General features: G+C 42.1%; 1 protein-coding gene across 2 annotated transcripts in view; it reads right to left on the reverse strand.

The window, feature by feature from the left end:
* Positions 1-13,571, reverse strand: part of LOC135511106 (pro-neuregulin-3, membrane-bound isoform-like) — a 430,704-nt gene that overhangs the window by 13,300 nt on the left and 403,833 nt on the right. For both annotated transcript variants that reach the window (XM_064932644.1, XM_064932643.1), the window contains exons 7-8: positions 8,914-9,029; positions 2,773-2,958 (exon numbers count right to left, since the gene is read on the reverse strand). In XM_064932644.1, coding sequence (XP_064788716.1) covers positions 2,773-2,958; positions 8,914-9,029 — 302 coding nt within the window. The remainder of the gene's footprint in view (positions 1-2,772; positions 2,959-8,913; positions 9,030-13,571) is intronic.

Genomic DNA, 13,571 nt, shown 5'->3' on the forward strand with positions numbered 1-13,571 from the left:
ATTTGCAACAGACAGCAAACTATGTTTGTTTTACTGTTGTTTCTATTGACATTTCATTGAATATATCGATTATAATGATCATGATAAATTAATCCGCCTGGCTCAGAGAAGCTGTTATTCTCTTCACATTCATATACATGCACAGTGGAGATTGCAAAAAAAACTGCAACATTGTTCCACAGGTCTGAGAGGCAGACAGCAAGGTTTGCAAACCCCAACCGTTGCAAATCAAATGCTAGCCGAGCAGCATATGGAAATATTTTGGCTGGACACATTTTTCCAGAAGAGATTAAGTTTATAAATCGACGGCCTACATGTAGGCTCTGCTATCAATCAATCAGCATCCAAACAACCAGTTCTATAATTAGAGAGAGAGAGAGAAGACTTGAGGAGGTAGCTAGAAAGGAAACAGGATGGAGAGAGGGAGCGAGAGAGAGAGAGAGGGCGAGAGACAAAAAGAGAGAAGTAGAGCGAGAGAGAGAGCTAAAGCAAGTGGAGGAGAGAAAGCAGACGTCGCCCTGTGGGATTTGGAGACAGTGACTCTTGTTTAAAGATTACAGGTGGACCCATAAATCAGAGATGAAAGATGTCAGAGGTGTGATGACAGAGGCAGACAGAAGGGCCACACAGCCTGGGATGTTAGCCTGGGATAGGAGCCTGGGATGGTAGCCTGGGATAGGCGCCTGGGTTAGGAGCCTGGGAAAGGCACATTGGATAAGAGCCTGGGATGGTAGCCTGGGATAAGAGCCTGGGTTAGGTGCCTGGGATAAGAGCCTGGGATAAGAGCCTGGGTTATAGGTGTCTGGGATAGGCTCTTGGGATAAGAGCCTGGGATTGGAGCCTGGGATAGGCTGGGCTCATTATGCAGCATTCCTCGTCTTCAAAACGGACATTGCAGTGCACTCTCTCTGTTAGAGAATAATGACCCCGAAACCACTGCAGCAAACAGAAACAGTCTGAATGTATAAGTACCTAAACTCTGGGAGTGTTGGATTGTGTAAAATCTGTTTATCTGTGATATGTTACTATGTCAAACAGCGTTGTTTAATCTTTTACGTTTGGAAAACTTATTGGGGGACAAACTTGTTAACCCTCGCAAGCTGCCGGCCCAGAAGGCATCCCTAGCCGCGTCCTCAGAGCAAGCACATACCAGCTGGATGGTGTGTTTACAGACATATTCAATCACTCCGAATCCCCAGTCTGCTGTCCCCACATGCTTCAAGATGGCCACCATTGTTCCTGTACCCAAGAAAACAAAGGTAACAACTAAATGACTATCGCCCCGTAGCACTCACTTCTGTCATCATGAACTGCTTTGGGAGACTAGTCAAGGATCACCTCCACCTTACCTGTCACACTAGACCCTCTTCAATTTGCTTACCATCCCAATAAGTCCACCGACGATATACTCGCCATCACACTGCACACTGCCCTATCCCATTTGGACAAGAGGAATACCTATGTAAGAATGGTTTTAATTGACAATAGCTCAGCATTCAACACCATAGTATCCTCTAAGCTCATCATTAAGCTTGAGGCTTTGGGTCTGAACCCTGCCCTGTGCAATTGGGCCTGGACTCCCTGACGAGCCGCCCCCAGGTGGTGTATATAGGAAACAATATCTCCACTTCGTTGATCCTCAACACTAGGGCCCCACAAGGGTGCGTGCTCAGCCCCCTCCTGTACTCCCTGTTCACCCATGACTGTATGGCCATGCACTCCTCCAACTCAATCATCAAGTTTGCAGACGACACAACAGTAGTAGGCTTGATTATCAACAACAACGAGTCAGCCTACAGGGAGGAGGTCAGGGCTCTGGGAGTGGTGTCAGAAAAATAACCTCTTACTCAATGTCAGCAAAACATAGGAGATGATCATGGTCTTTGGGACACAGCAGAGGGAGCACCCCCCTATCCACATCGACGGGACAGCAGTGGAAAAGGTGGAACGTTTTAAGTTCCTCGGCATACATATCACTGACAGCCTGAAATGGTCCACCCACACAGACAGTGTGGTGAAGAAGGCGCAATAGCGCCTCTTCAACCTCAGGAGGCTAAAGAAATGTGGCTTGTCACCTAAAATACAATTGAGAGCATCCTGTTGGGCTGTATCAGCACCTGGTACGGGCAACTGCACCGCCCATAACAGCAGGGCTCTTCAGAGGGTGGTGCGGTCTGCACGACGCATCACCGGGGGCAAACTACCTGAACAACAGGTTCTATCTCAAGGCCATCAGAGTGTTAAATAGCCATCACTAGCACAGAGAGGCTGCTGCCTACATACAGACTTGAAATCATTTGCCACTTTAATAAATTGAACACAAGTCACTTTAATAATGTTTACATATCTTGCATTACTCTTCTCGTATGTATATACTGTATTCTATACTATCTTCTGTATCCAAGTCTATACCACTCTGACATTGCTCATCCATTTATTTATATATTCTTCATTCCATTCCTTAGATTTGTGTGTATTAGGTATTTGTTGTGAAATGGTTAGATTACATGTTAGATATTACGTCGCTGTCAGAACTAGAACCACAAGCATTTAGCGCAATAACATCTGCTAAACCCGTGTATGTGACGAATAAAATTTGATTTGATAATTTGATTTGAACTTTACCAACACATTAATTCTGAGTTTGCAGAAGTAGTATTCAAGGTGAAGGACATGATGTCCACATTTTCACTATTACTGCTACTGTAAGTTGAATGACAATTGAGATGTAGTCAGTACTAATGTCTCTGATAAACCGACAGTGTAACTTACCCTCTCAATGACTCAACCTCTCTCTCAGACGACTCCAACTCCTGGAGGTGTTGGTAGGCGGGGCCAGAATGTTTGGATCCTCCATTTGGATTTAGTCTTCCCCTGGGTATAGGCAGAGTTCTACGCGGTACTGACCAATGGGTGGCTCTACTTCTCTGGTCTGGACTGTGAGACAGGGAGCCGCTTCTGAAATCAACCACAGGGAAAGGGATCAAAAGTGGATTATTTGATTTTCCGATTTGGTCACACATTTAGATAATCCCAAATAGATGCTCTACAGACGGTCATACTATCAACACACAGAGGTGACACATCATTCAGGGCAGAGCCCCACCTGTTTTGAGCCCCATACCCCCCCTCCCCCCCAAAAAAAGTGTCACACAGTATGTCACACAATTAAAAAATAATAATATATATATATATATATATATATATATATATATATATATATATATATATATATATATCATTGAGTTAGTAAAGCCACATACAAACAGACAGCTCCAAAATGCAGGTGTTTCAGCTTAGCTCAGTGCTTTCTGTGGTGGTGGGGCAAGCCAGCAGAAGATAGGAGCATTGCACAGTTATTGGCTCAGTGTTCTGTCACTCATGGGGACACTACGTCACCTGCCTTTAGTAAGGGTAGACATCAAGAATGTGAGCCCTTTGGGTCCTGCCATAGACTTAGATTAGAAGTGCCCTTCCAAGAAAGCTCAAGGTCTTTGGCCACAGATAAAATGACGTCAAATTTCGTTATAGCTACATTAGCTTTGTGTCACTGACCTTTTTATGTCTCTATTTGGTTTGGTCAGGGTGTGATTTGGGGTGGGTATTCTATGTTATTATTTGAATATATTATTTGTATTTCTATGTTTTGGCCGGGTAGGGTTCTCAATCAGGGACAGCTGTCTATCGTTGTCTCTGATTGAGAACCATACTTAGGTAGCCCTTTCCCACCTGTCTTTGTGGGAAGTTAACTTTGTTTATGGCACATAGCCTTTAGCTTCACGGTTAGTTTTGTAGTGTTTATTGTCTTGTTTGGTGTCTTTTCTAATAAAAAGAATATGTACGCACACCACGCTGCAACCTGGTCCTCTTCATTCAACAGCCGTGACACTTTGATTGGACTCTTAGCTTGCAGTCAACATCATAAATCAAGTAGACAATCTACTGGCAAATCCTTTTTAATCCTTGTAATATGAAGATAAATAATGAAGATAAATTGTATCGGTGCTCATCGGCCATTGGAATTAAGCATTACACAACAAGTGGGAAATCGCTAATTCAACAATGAGTTGTTTGGAAGGAATCGGTGACAGTGGCTAACCGCACACATTGCAACAGGGAAGTGGGGAATAAACACACTCAGACTGGGAAAATAAGTTTTGAACGGTAATCCAACTCGGAATTGTAAATCTTTCTCTTTTTTTGATGACAAAATTTGCCAATGAAGGACCACCCCGCACAACAAGGTGAGTCCAAAATGTCTTGTATGCTGCTGCATAAATGATGTAATATGCCAGGAAGATATGGTCAGCCATATCAGCTATGTTTTTTAAATAAAGGCAGTAAATGAGGCTGAATTAATTGTTTCGCTGCCACTCAAGGCTCCGCTGATAGGCAGGTAAGGATTCACTCCATTGTACTTAAAAGAAAGGTCTGCTGTTGGGACAGGTTTATGTAGTCTCCAACAGTTTGTGGGCACTGCTTGTCACTGTTATAGTGCAATTAATGTATTGCTTAGTGTTTAGTTGTGTAGTGGCTTTGCTGGAATGTATCTAATTGTTTTGTTTTGAGTTTGCCCCACCACGATTTACATGCTAAAATCGCCACTGTCAACACAGTATCTATTGATAAGCAAATGCCTTCTAAGGTTACGGTTACGGTTAGGGTTGATACCTCGTCAGTTGTACAACTGAATGCCTTCAACTGAAATGTGTCTTCCGCATTTAACCCAATCCCTCTGAATCAAAGAGGTGCGGGGGTTTGCCTTAATCGACATCCGGTGACTGGCCCAATGCTCTAACCACGAGGATACCTTAGGAGAAGGGTTAGGGTTAGGGTTAGGATAAGGGTTAGGGTTAGGATAAGGGTTAGGGTTAGGTTTAGGGCTAGGGTTAGGGTTAGAATAAGGGTTAATGTTAGGATTAGGGCTAGGGTTAGGGTTAGAATAAGGGTTAATGTTAGGATAAGGGTTAATGTTAGGATTAGGGCTAGGGTTAGGGTTAGAATAAGGGTTAATGTTAGGATTAGGGCTAGGGTTAGGGTTAGAATAAGGGTTAATGTTAGGATAAGGGTTAATGTTAGGTTTAGGGCTAGGGTTAGGGTTAGGATAAGGGTTAATGTTAGGTTTAGGGCTAGGGTTAGGGTTAGGATAAGGGTTAATGTTAGGCTTAGGGCTAGGGTTAGGGTTAGAATAAGGGTTAATGTTAGGGTTAGGATAAGGGTTAATGTTAGAATAAGGGTTAATGTTAGGTTTAGGGCTAGGGTTAGGGTTAGAATAGGGGTTAATGTTAGGGTTAGGATAAGGGTTACGGTTAGGGTTAAGATAAGGGTTAATGTTAGGGTTAGGATAAGGGTTAATGTCAGGTTTAGGGCTAGGGTTAGTGGATAGTTAGTTGAAATGTTGTTGACAGTTTTTTGAACATCTACTGCACATCTACTGAACATCTACAAACCATCTACTTGGGACTATCCAAATGAGGTGCTACCCTCTGTTGTGAGCCATCACATGGCTGTGAATGAGAAGATGTAGCACTAGGAGTTCCCCATCCAGAAAATGAACAACTTGAACAGTAAATTGAACATCACATAGTTACAAGGTGCTCGCTACACAGAGTGACCACATAAACTGCTAAAGACAGGCTATTGGACAAGTGTGGCTGATTGCCAATCCATCTAGGAGAAAAGGAATCAGGCCATTTCTCCAGTCAATTAAACTTGAGTTTCCCCTGTCATACAACCTTTGTGTCCCTCTGCTAACACATCTCCTGTTTCTTGCTGCAGTGTGAGTTTCTGGTTTTCTGCAGTGTGTTGACATGATTGGGTTTTGGGGTGGGAAGTCATTGATTAGTCATGTGCAGTGAGGACTTTGAAAACTTCTCTCTGTGTGCCAGATCATATCTTTATTGAACGTTTAACCCCAGTATACATGAAATGCTTATAGACAAGTGAAGACTATTTGATTTGATGCTAGATAAGTCTTGTAACTAACCAGCTGCCAAGGTTGTGGGGATAGAACAAAGTGATGGCCAATAATAATAACAACAGTCATTTCTTACATTTCTATAGCACTTCAAAAGCAAAAAAACAAGCAACCTATGCAACATCATGAGTAGCCTAGCTATAGTTAGTGAGATCAACCAATACATCATCATGAGTAGCATAGCTATAGTTAGTGAGATCAACCAATACATCATCATGAGTAGCCTAGCTATAGTTAGTGAGATCAACCAATACATCATCATGAGTAGCATAGCTATAGTTAGTGAGATCAACCAATACATCATCATAAGTAGCATAGCTATAGTTAGTGTGATCAACCAATACATCATCATGAGTAGCATAGCTATAGTTAGTGAGATCAACCAATACATCATCATGAGTAGCCTAGCTATAGTTAGTGAGATCAACCAATACATCATCATGAGTAGCATAGCTATAGTTAGTGAGATCTACCAATACATCATCATGAGTAGCCTAGCTATAGTTAGTGAGATCAACCAATACATCATCATGAGTAGCATAGCTATAGTTAGTGAGATCAACCAATACATCATCATGAGTAGCATAGCTATAGTTAGTGAGATCAACCAATACATCATCATGAGTAGCATAGCTATAGTTAGTGAGATCAACCAATACATCATCATGAGTAGCCTAGCTATAGTTAGTGAGATCAACCAATACATCATCATGAGTAGCATAGCTATAGTTAGTGAGATCAACCAATACATCATCATGAGTAGCATAGCTATAGTTAGTGAGATCAACCAATACATCATCATGAGTAGCCTAGCTATAGTTAGTGAGATCAACCAATACATCATCATGAGTAGCCTAGCTATAGTTAGTGAGATCAACCAATACATCATCATGAGTAGCATAGCTATAGTTAGTGAGATCAACCAATACATCATCATGAGTAGCATAGCTATAGTTAGTGAGATCAACCAATACATCATCATGAGTAGCATAGCTATAGTTAGCCATCTCAAACAACAGAGGCCAAGTCTATGAGTGCAAGCATCCTCCAAGATGGAGAGGGACAGTTCATGGCTTGATCAGAGGAAGGTGGTCAGGGAGATGGTTGATGAAGAGTCTGGTGATGATCTTGTACAGGGCTACTCTGGATACCAGCCTGTCATGTAGTTACTGGACCTCCTTTACAGTGTATGGCATTCACTCAGGTGATGTCTCAGCATACCAGGGCGCCAGAATGCTCACCACACACAGTTCAGAGTAGTAGCTAGTCATCCTCATGATGAGCCCTCTACCTCAGCACTCCAATTCCTCTCCTCTCAAGCTTCAGGTGACTCTTCAATCTATGTTTTCAAAAGATCAGGAACCAGCAGCCAGGCGAAACAAAAAAGCTGGTGCATTGTTCAGATGCATCACTCGAACAAAAACAATTAGCTAAGCCAACAACAAAAAATGACCTGCCAGTCTATCTGCAAATCTGTGGGTCAAAACCACCAGAAATATGCAATAAAACGCATAGTTCAGAAACAAAACAGGTGATACAAAAACCCAGATTTAAAAACACTTACACATTACAAAATATTTACAGGCGCTTTCCACTAAGGCTGCTTCTAGAGCACCATGGTAACTACAGTTCAAGGGTTCCCTCGACACAAAATCCACTCAAGAGCTATTTTGGAAACATATCTTCACTTTAATTTGCTGAAAACTTTATCCAAATCGTCCCTAAGCCAGCATAAGTGCAATCATACAAACTGACATGATCCTATAGACATCACTTATGGCAAGGGCAAGGACTGTAAGCAAACAATTTACAATCCAGCCACCAACAAAACCAGAGGGGGAATCAAATTGTTGTCGGAGCTTAACATTTAAGAAAGAAGGCGGGTGTGGATTAAGCCAAACAGACACAAAAGGATTTGGTTATCTGTAATCCCAACAAACAAACACTGGCGCAATGCAAACACGCACGCACGCACGCACGCACGCACGCACACACACACACACACACACACACACACACACACACACACACACACACACACACACACTCTCTCTCTGACAAGGAAAGGTGTATCTCTATAGCCACCATAATGTCTTTGTAATTATGCAGGCAGGTTGGTGGCTGGGGAAATTCACAATGATATATGAGTGAGTGTGGTTTCCCTACTCCTGAAATCATGTGAAGTCAATAGCATTCCCTGGGTCCCAGCTCACATGCAGCTCACTGAATACAAGTGGAATACGAAAGCAGGGAATACCACTGAGAAGTTAATGATGGATATCGGGCTTCTGAGTGAGAGAGATCAGCTTGACTGTGATTGGACTTCATTGTAATGCGAAGGACTAGCTGTTCCCAGAGATAGCTCTCGCTGTTCCATTACATGGGATTCACATGCCAAGGCTGTTGCCATAAAAGCCCCATAGAATCACGACTTAGAATCACATAAAAAAATCACATAGAATCACATTTGAATCATATGGGCTTTCAGATAATGTAAGTCCACAGAGTTATATATCTATAGCCCACAGTATATACAGTATGTGGTCTTCCAGGACGCTAATGTAATATAAAGAGTTAAGCCACAACAGAGCTTTCCATTAGCACAGTATTCTACAATGTGGAAATAAACTCATTGTAATACAGAATTGGCTCTTAAAGAACATGGCATGTGGTTGGAGTCAGATCTCTGACTCTTCACTGGCATGTTCAGCCCGGTTACAGATATGCACATTAACATGTTTATCCCCAATTGTAATTAGTCTCATTCTTTGTTTAAAGCTTTCAATAAATCTAAAATGATCTTAGGCTGCCCTGTAATGTGGTTAATTCAATTTCTCTCTTCACTGAGTCTCAGTGAATTAATGTAAGGGACATTGAACTTCCACAGAGAAGTGTTCATCATTCAGGCAACTGAGTTCTATGTGAGGAAATCATACCTGTATTTTTTTTCTCTGCCTGGACCTCTGGAGTTGTTGGTAGGGGTAGCGTTGCACTGGGCAAAGCTGGACTCCCAGACAGCTCCCTCATGTGGCTGGGAGGACCTCTTACAATACTGAAAAATCAACAAAGATGTAAATGTAATCATGTGCAGGTTATAACCTATAACACGGATCATATTATATGGCACATATCGATTATACGGCACATATCGATTACATGGCACATATCGATTACATGGCACATATCGATTATACGGCACATATCGATTATACGGCACATATCGATTATACAGATACTATTGCATGTTTATGCATACAATACAATTACGTTTTAACTATGCAGATAGCTAAAGCACACATTTTCAGTATGGAATGGTCATGTTCATTTGGAGTCACAGCTAAAGATGAATATTACTTGTATACATGACTCAGTATGCTCACACACCTTCACCCTTTGAGCGCCACAGCGTGAGGTAGACCGTTGCATGACAAGAGAAGAATGATGACAGGAATTTCAACGGCCTTCCTGCTCTTTGTCTATTCCACTCCTCCTTCCATTTTACTGTGCCAATGAGTGAGAATGGAAGAGGATGTGAAGGAGAAGTAGAGCTATACATCTCAGAGGAGTGCAGATAGTTGATAAAGGATTGGTGTAGAGGAGCAGAGTCAGTATAATTGGACACTATTCTCGGACAGACAGCAGATTAACCCAAGGAAGTTTCTGGTACCACAATCCACAATGGCATGTGCAGCACTACACCAGGAACCATGCATTAATCCAAGATAAGATGATATTAAGTAATTTCTCAGATTTTACTGTTGTTGTCCAAAGCCTGGAGCGTAAGCATCATTTAAAGGTAATTCCTCACACTGCAAGCCAGTACAGATAATAAAGCTGCAATAATGAATTTGCTGACACAATTGAAATATTACTAGTTCAAATATAAATGGTGGCAGTATGGGTGTAAGAAACAGGGTTAAATAGATGCACACATGCATCCAACCAGTTTAACTTGTTGGCAAAGCTCATTTAACAGTACATGCAGACAGGACTATCAAGAATTACAGAGAAAGCTATTGGAGTTGTTTCAACCGAGAACTGGATGAGTCCTTAATGTTTAGACTACATATGCCTCTGAACCATCTTTTAACCCACTAGAGTCTAATCAAAATCTGTCAGTTTAAAGTAGTGATATCAGTCCACCCCATCTGCCGATGTCGTGCTTCTGCATCTGCAGTGAAAGGTGGCAGCGCTAGAGCAGTCTTTGTCAGGTCGTGAGACATCCCAAAAATCTGTCTTCTCACAAAAACGTCTGTAGCGTCCAGATTGTTATGTCCCCTCTATGGAAAGACGCCTACAAGCCTCACAAGACTCGTCTGAAGGTCCCAGTTGTTACTGGTTACTGGTTACCCTGGTACCAGTTAAACACATTTATGGAAGTATATATGGAGATAGTTTAGTGCCAAAAATGAGCAGTTAAATATGTGTAAACACTTAAACATCTTTCTAATATCTCTCAGATATAGGATGGACAATTAAGAACAAACTTCCTTTAGCTTTTTGGGGGGGATGATCTGTTTTTCCATGTAGTGAATCTGTTATTCAATGCGTTTGTATGGGATAATAGCAGTAAGCCCAAATTCAATGTTTCAAATTCCAAATCAAATAACTAAATGATCCTTGGTATGACCTTCTTAAAACAATTCCATACGTTAGCTTAGTAGAACCCCCACACGGCACGGTAGCCGGGGCGGCAGGGTAGCCTAGTGGTTAGAGCGTTGGACTAGTAACCAGAAGGTTGAGCTGACAAGGTACAAATCTGTCGTTCTGCCCCTGAACAGGCAGTTAACCCACTGTTCCCAGGCCGTCATTGAAAATAAGAATTTGTTCTTAACTGACTTGCCTGGTTAAATAAAGGTAAAAAAAAAACAACAACACCCGGCTTAGACAGGGCATAGGGCTTTTTAAAATCTCCAGTGTGCACATTGGCATGACCAACATGAGAGACCTGTAACATGTAGGTCTACTAAAGTCACTATTAAAGAGAGCACTTGAAGTTTCTTGACTTCAAGGACCCTTTCAAAACAGTTTCTGAACAGCAAGAAAGTGACCTTCAAGAATTTCCTGCAGATCTTCTATGGCTTTCTCATTCTTTTTACATTACATCTATGGTTCCTAATACTGTGCCCTCTTCCTGTCTACAGTACCCTCTTCCTGTCCATCCACGGTGCCTAATACTGTGCCCTCTTCCTGTCTACCCTCTTCCTGTCCACTGCTGCCAGGGCTGACTTTGTCCTTTTGATAGTGAAACAGCATCAGTCCTGACTAAGTGAAGCAGGATAGTGAGCTCATTAGATAGACTCTTGCAGTCTGTTCCTCGTCCTGAGCTGATCTTACTTTTGTATACTTGGACCATGGACTCATATGGATCCTTGACTTCTACCTGGTAACTAATCAATGCAGATACATTCATCGTAGCATTAACAAGGAGGTATGGCTTTCAAATACACACATTTAATGAATGCCACCAGATTGAAAAGGTTACTATAATTTAAATGTGATTTTGAATGAATCATGTCTAATGAATGTTTTGTTGTACACTTTTGCAAAATATTTATTTTCAAGTTGATGCTAATAAAGTGTTATATAATTTATATTACTGTCAGAAATCTAGAGACTGGATAGGGAGAAAAGAAATGAGGATGCATGAGAAAATGTGACATGCTCTCACACAATGGGACTATGATATTTCTTATTTCAAGTACAAGACAGCAAAATAGAAAGAGCTTCGGGGTATTAAAACTACACAAGGAAGAGTTGCAGAATGTCTGCTTCGGAAAAAGAGAGAGAGAAACTCATGGTTGTAAAGCTTTTAAAAGAGATCCAGACATGGCAGCAGACACGCTTCACCTCCCCAGTAATCCTCCAAAACAGGACTTCCAGACTTCCACCAGCCATCCACAACAACACTGCACCTATTTTTAAGCTGCCACTCTGTCGCCCTGTCAATCATCACTCAGCTTCCTGTATCCTGCTCTGTCATCAGGTGCTTGCGGGATGAAACGTCTTGACACACTCCACCATGTAGATGTTAAGCAAATTGCTAATTAATATTTAGCAGATGGGTGCTGCAGTCAGTCCAGTAGCTTTGCTTCTTTTAAGAACCTATCAGAATCTTTGCACAGAGCCAAATACCTCAACACTGCTTCATGAAATCAACCCAGGTATTCATCTCAATAAGAGAGGGGTTATGCAACACGTAATATATGTGGCGAGGCCTGCATGTTGATGTCGCGGCTGTGGCTGTTCTGGCACAGCGGGGAGCGTGTTAGTGTAATGGATGTTTTAATCTTGGAGAGATAGGGACGCCATCCGCCTGCGGGTTTCATCTGCACACCACCCAGATTAGAACCAGCATTTAGGACTTGTATTGTGCGAAGGTGTCGTCAGGACCATTTATTTTCTTCCCCAAGCAGAATGCTGTAGCCTGAGGGGTGAGCCATCATGAAGCGAGGGGTGAGCCATCATGAAGCGAGGGATGAGCCATCATGAGGCGAGGGATGAGCCATCATGAAGCGAGGGGTGAGCCATCATGAAGCGAGGGGTGAGCCATCATAAAGCATAGCACCTCCACAGAGGAAGAAAAGGGCAGCCTTGGTCACAATTGATTTATAAACAGACTGCGAGACGCTAGAGCAATTGTATCATTTGACAATGAGTAGAGGGTTGAAGGGAGTAGAGGTATGTGTGTGTGTGTGATACTATCACTTACTCCACCACCCCACCCCCCCAGCGCAGGCAGCCATTTTGTGAAATCCTGGTAACCGATAGCTTGCAGATAAAAATCTATATCAATATATGTGTGGGTAGGCACAAAAGAAACAAATAGCATGCATTAGCATACGTTCCCAATAGACTCCAGAGGAAATAAAACCGTCTAGAAAGATACATTGACAACAGAACAGCCATATTCTGTTATTAAAGGCGCAGTGCAGTCAAAAATGTGACTTCCCTGTGTTTTATGTACAGTGTCTTGCGAAAGTATTCGGCCCCCTTGAACTTTGCGACCTTTTGCCACATTTCAGGCTTCAAACATAAAGATATAAAACTGTATTTTTTTTGTGAAGAATCAACAACAAGTGTGACACAATTATGAAGTGGAACGACATTTATTGGATATTTCAAACTTTTTTAACAAATCAAAAACTGAAAAATTGGGCGTGCAAAATTATTCAGCCCCTTTACTTTCAGTGCAGCAAACTCTCTCCAGAAGTTCAGTGAGGATCTCTGGGTGATCCAATGTTGACCTAAATGACTAATGATGATAAATACAATCCACCTGTGTGTAATCAAGTCTCCGTATAAATGCACCTGCACTGTGATAGTCTCAGAGGTCCGTTAAAAGTGCAGAGAGCATCATGAAGAACAAGGAACACACCAGGCAGGTCTGAGATACTGTTGTGAAGAAGTTTAAAGCCGGATTTGGATACAAAAAGATTTCCCAAGCTTTAAACATCCCAAGGAGCACTGTGCAAGCGATAATATTGAAATGGAAGGAGTATCAGACCACTGCAAATCTACCAAGACCTGGCCGTCCCTCTAAACTTTCAGCTCATACAAGGAGAAGACTGATCAGAGATGCAGCCAAGAGGCC

The sequence above is a fragment of the Oncorhynchus masou genome, chromosome 23, assembly GCF_036934945.1.
Source record: "Oncorhynchus masou masou isolate Uvic2021 chromosome 23, UVic_Omas_1.1, whole genome shotgun sequence".
In the NCBI taxonomy this organism is placed as follows: Eukaryota; Metazoa; Chordata; class Actinopteri; order Salmoniformes; family Salmonidae; genus Oncorhynchus; species Oncorhynchus masou.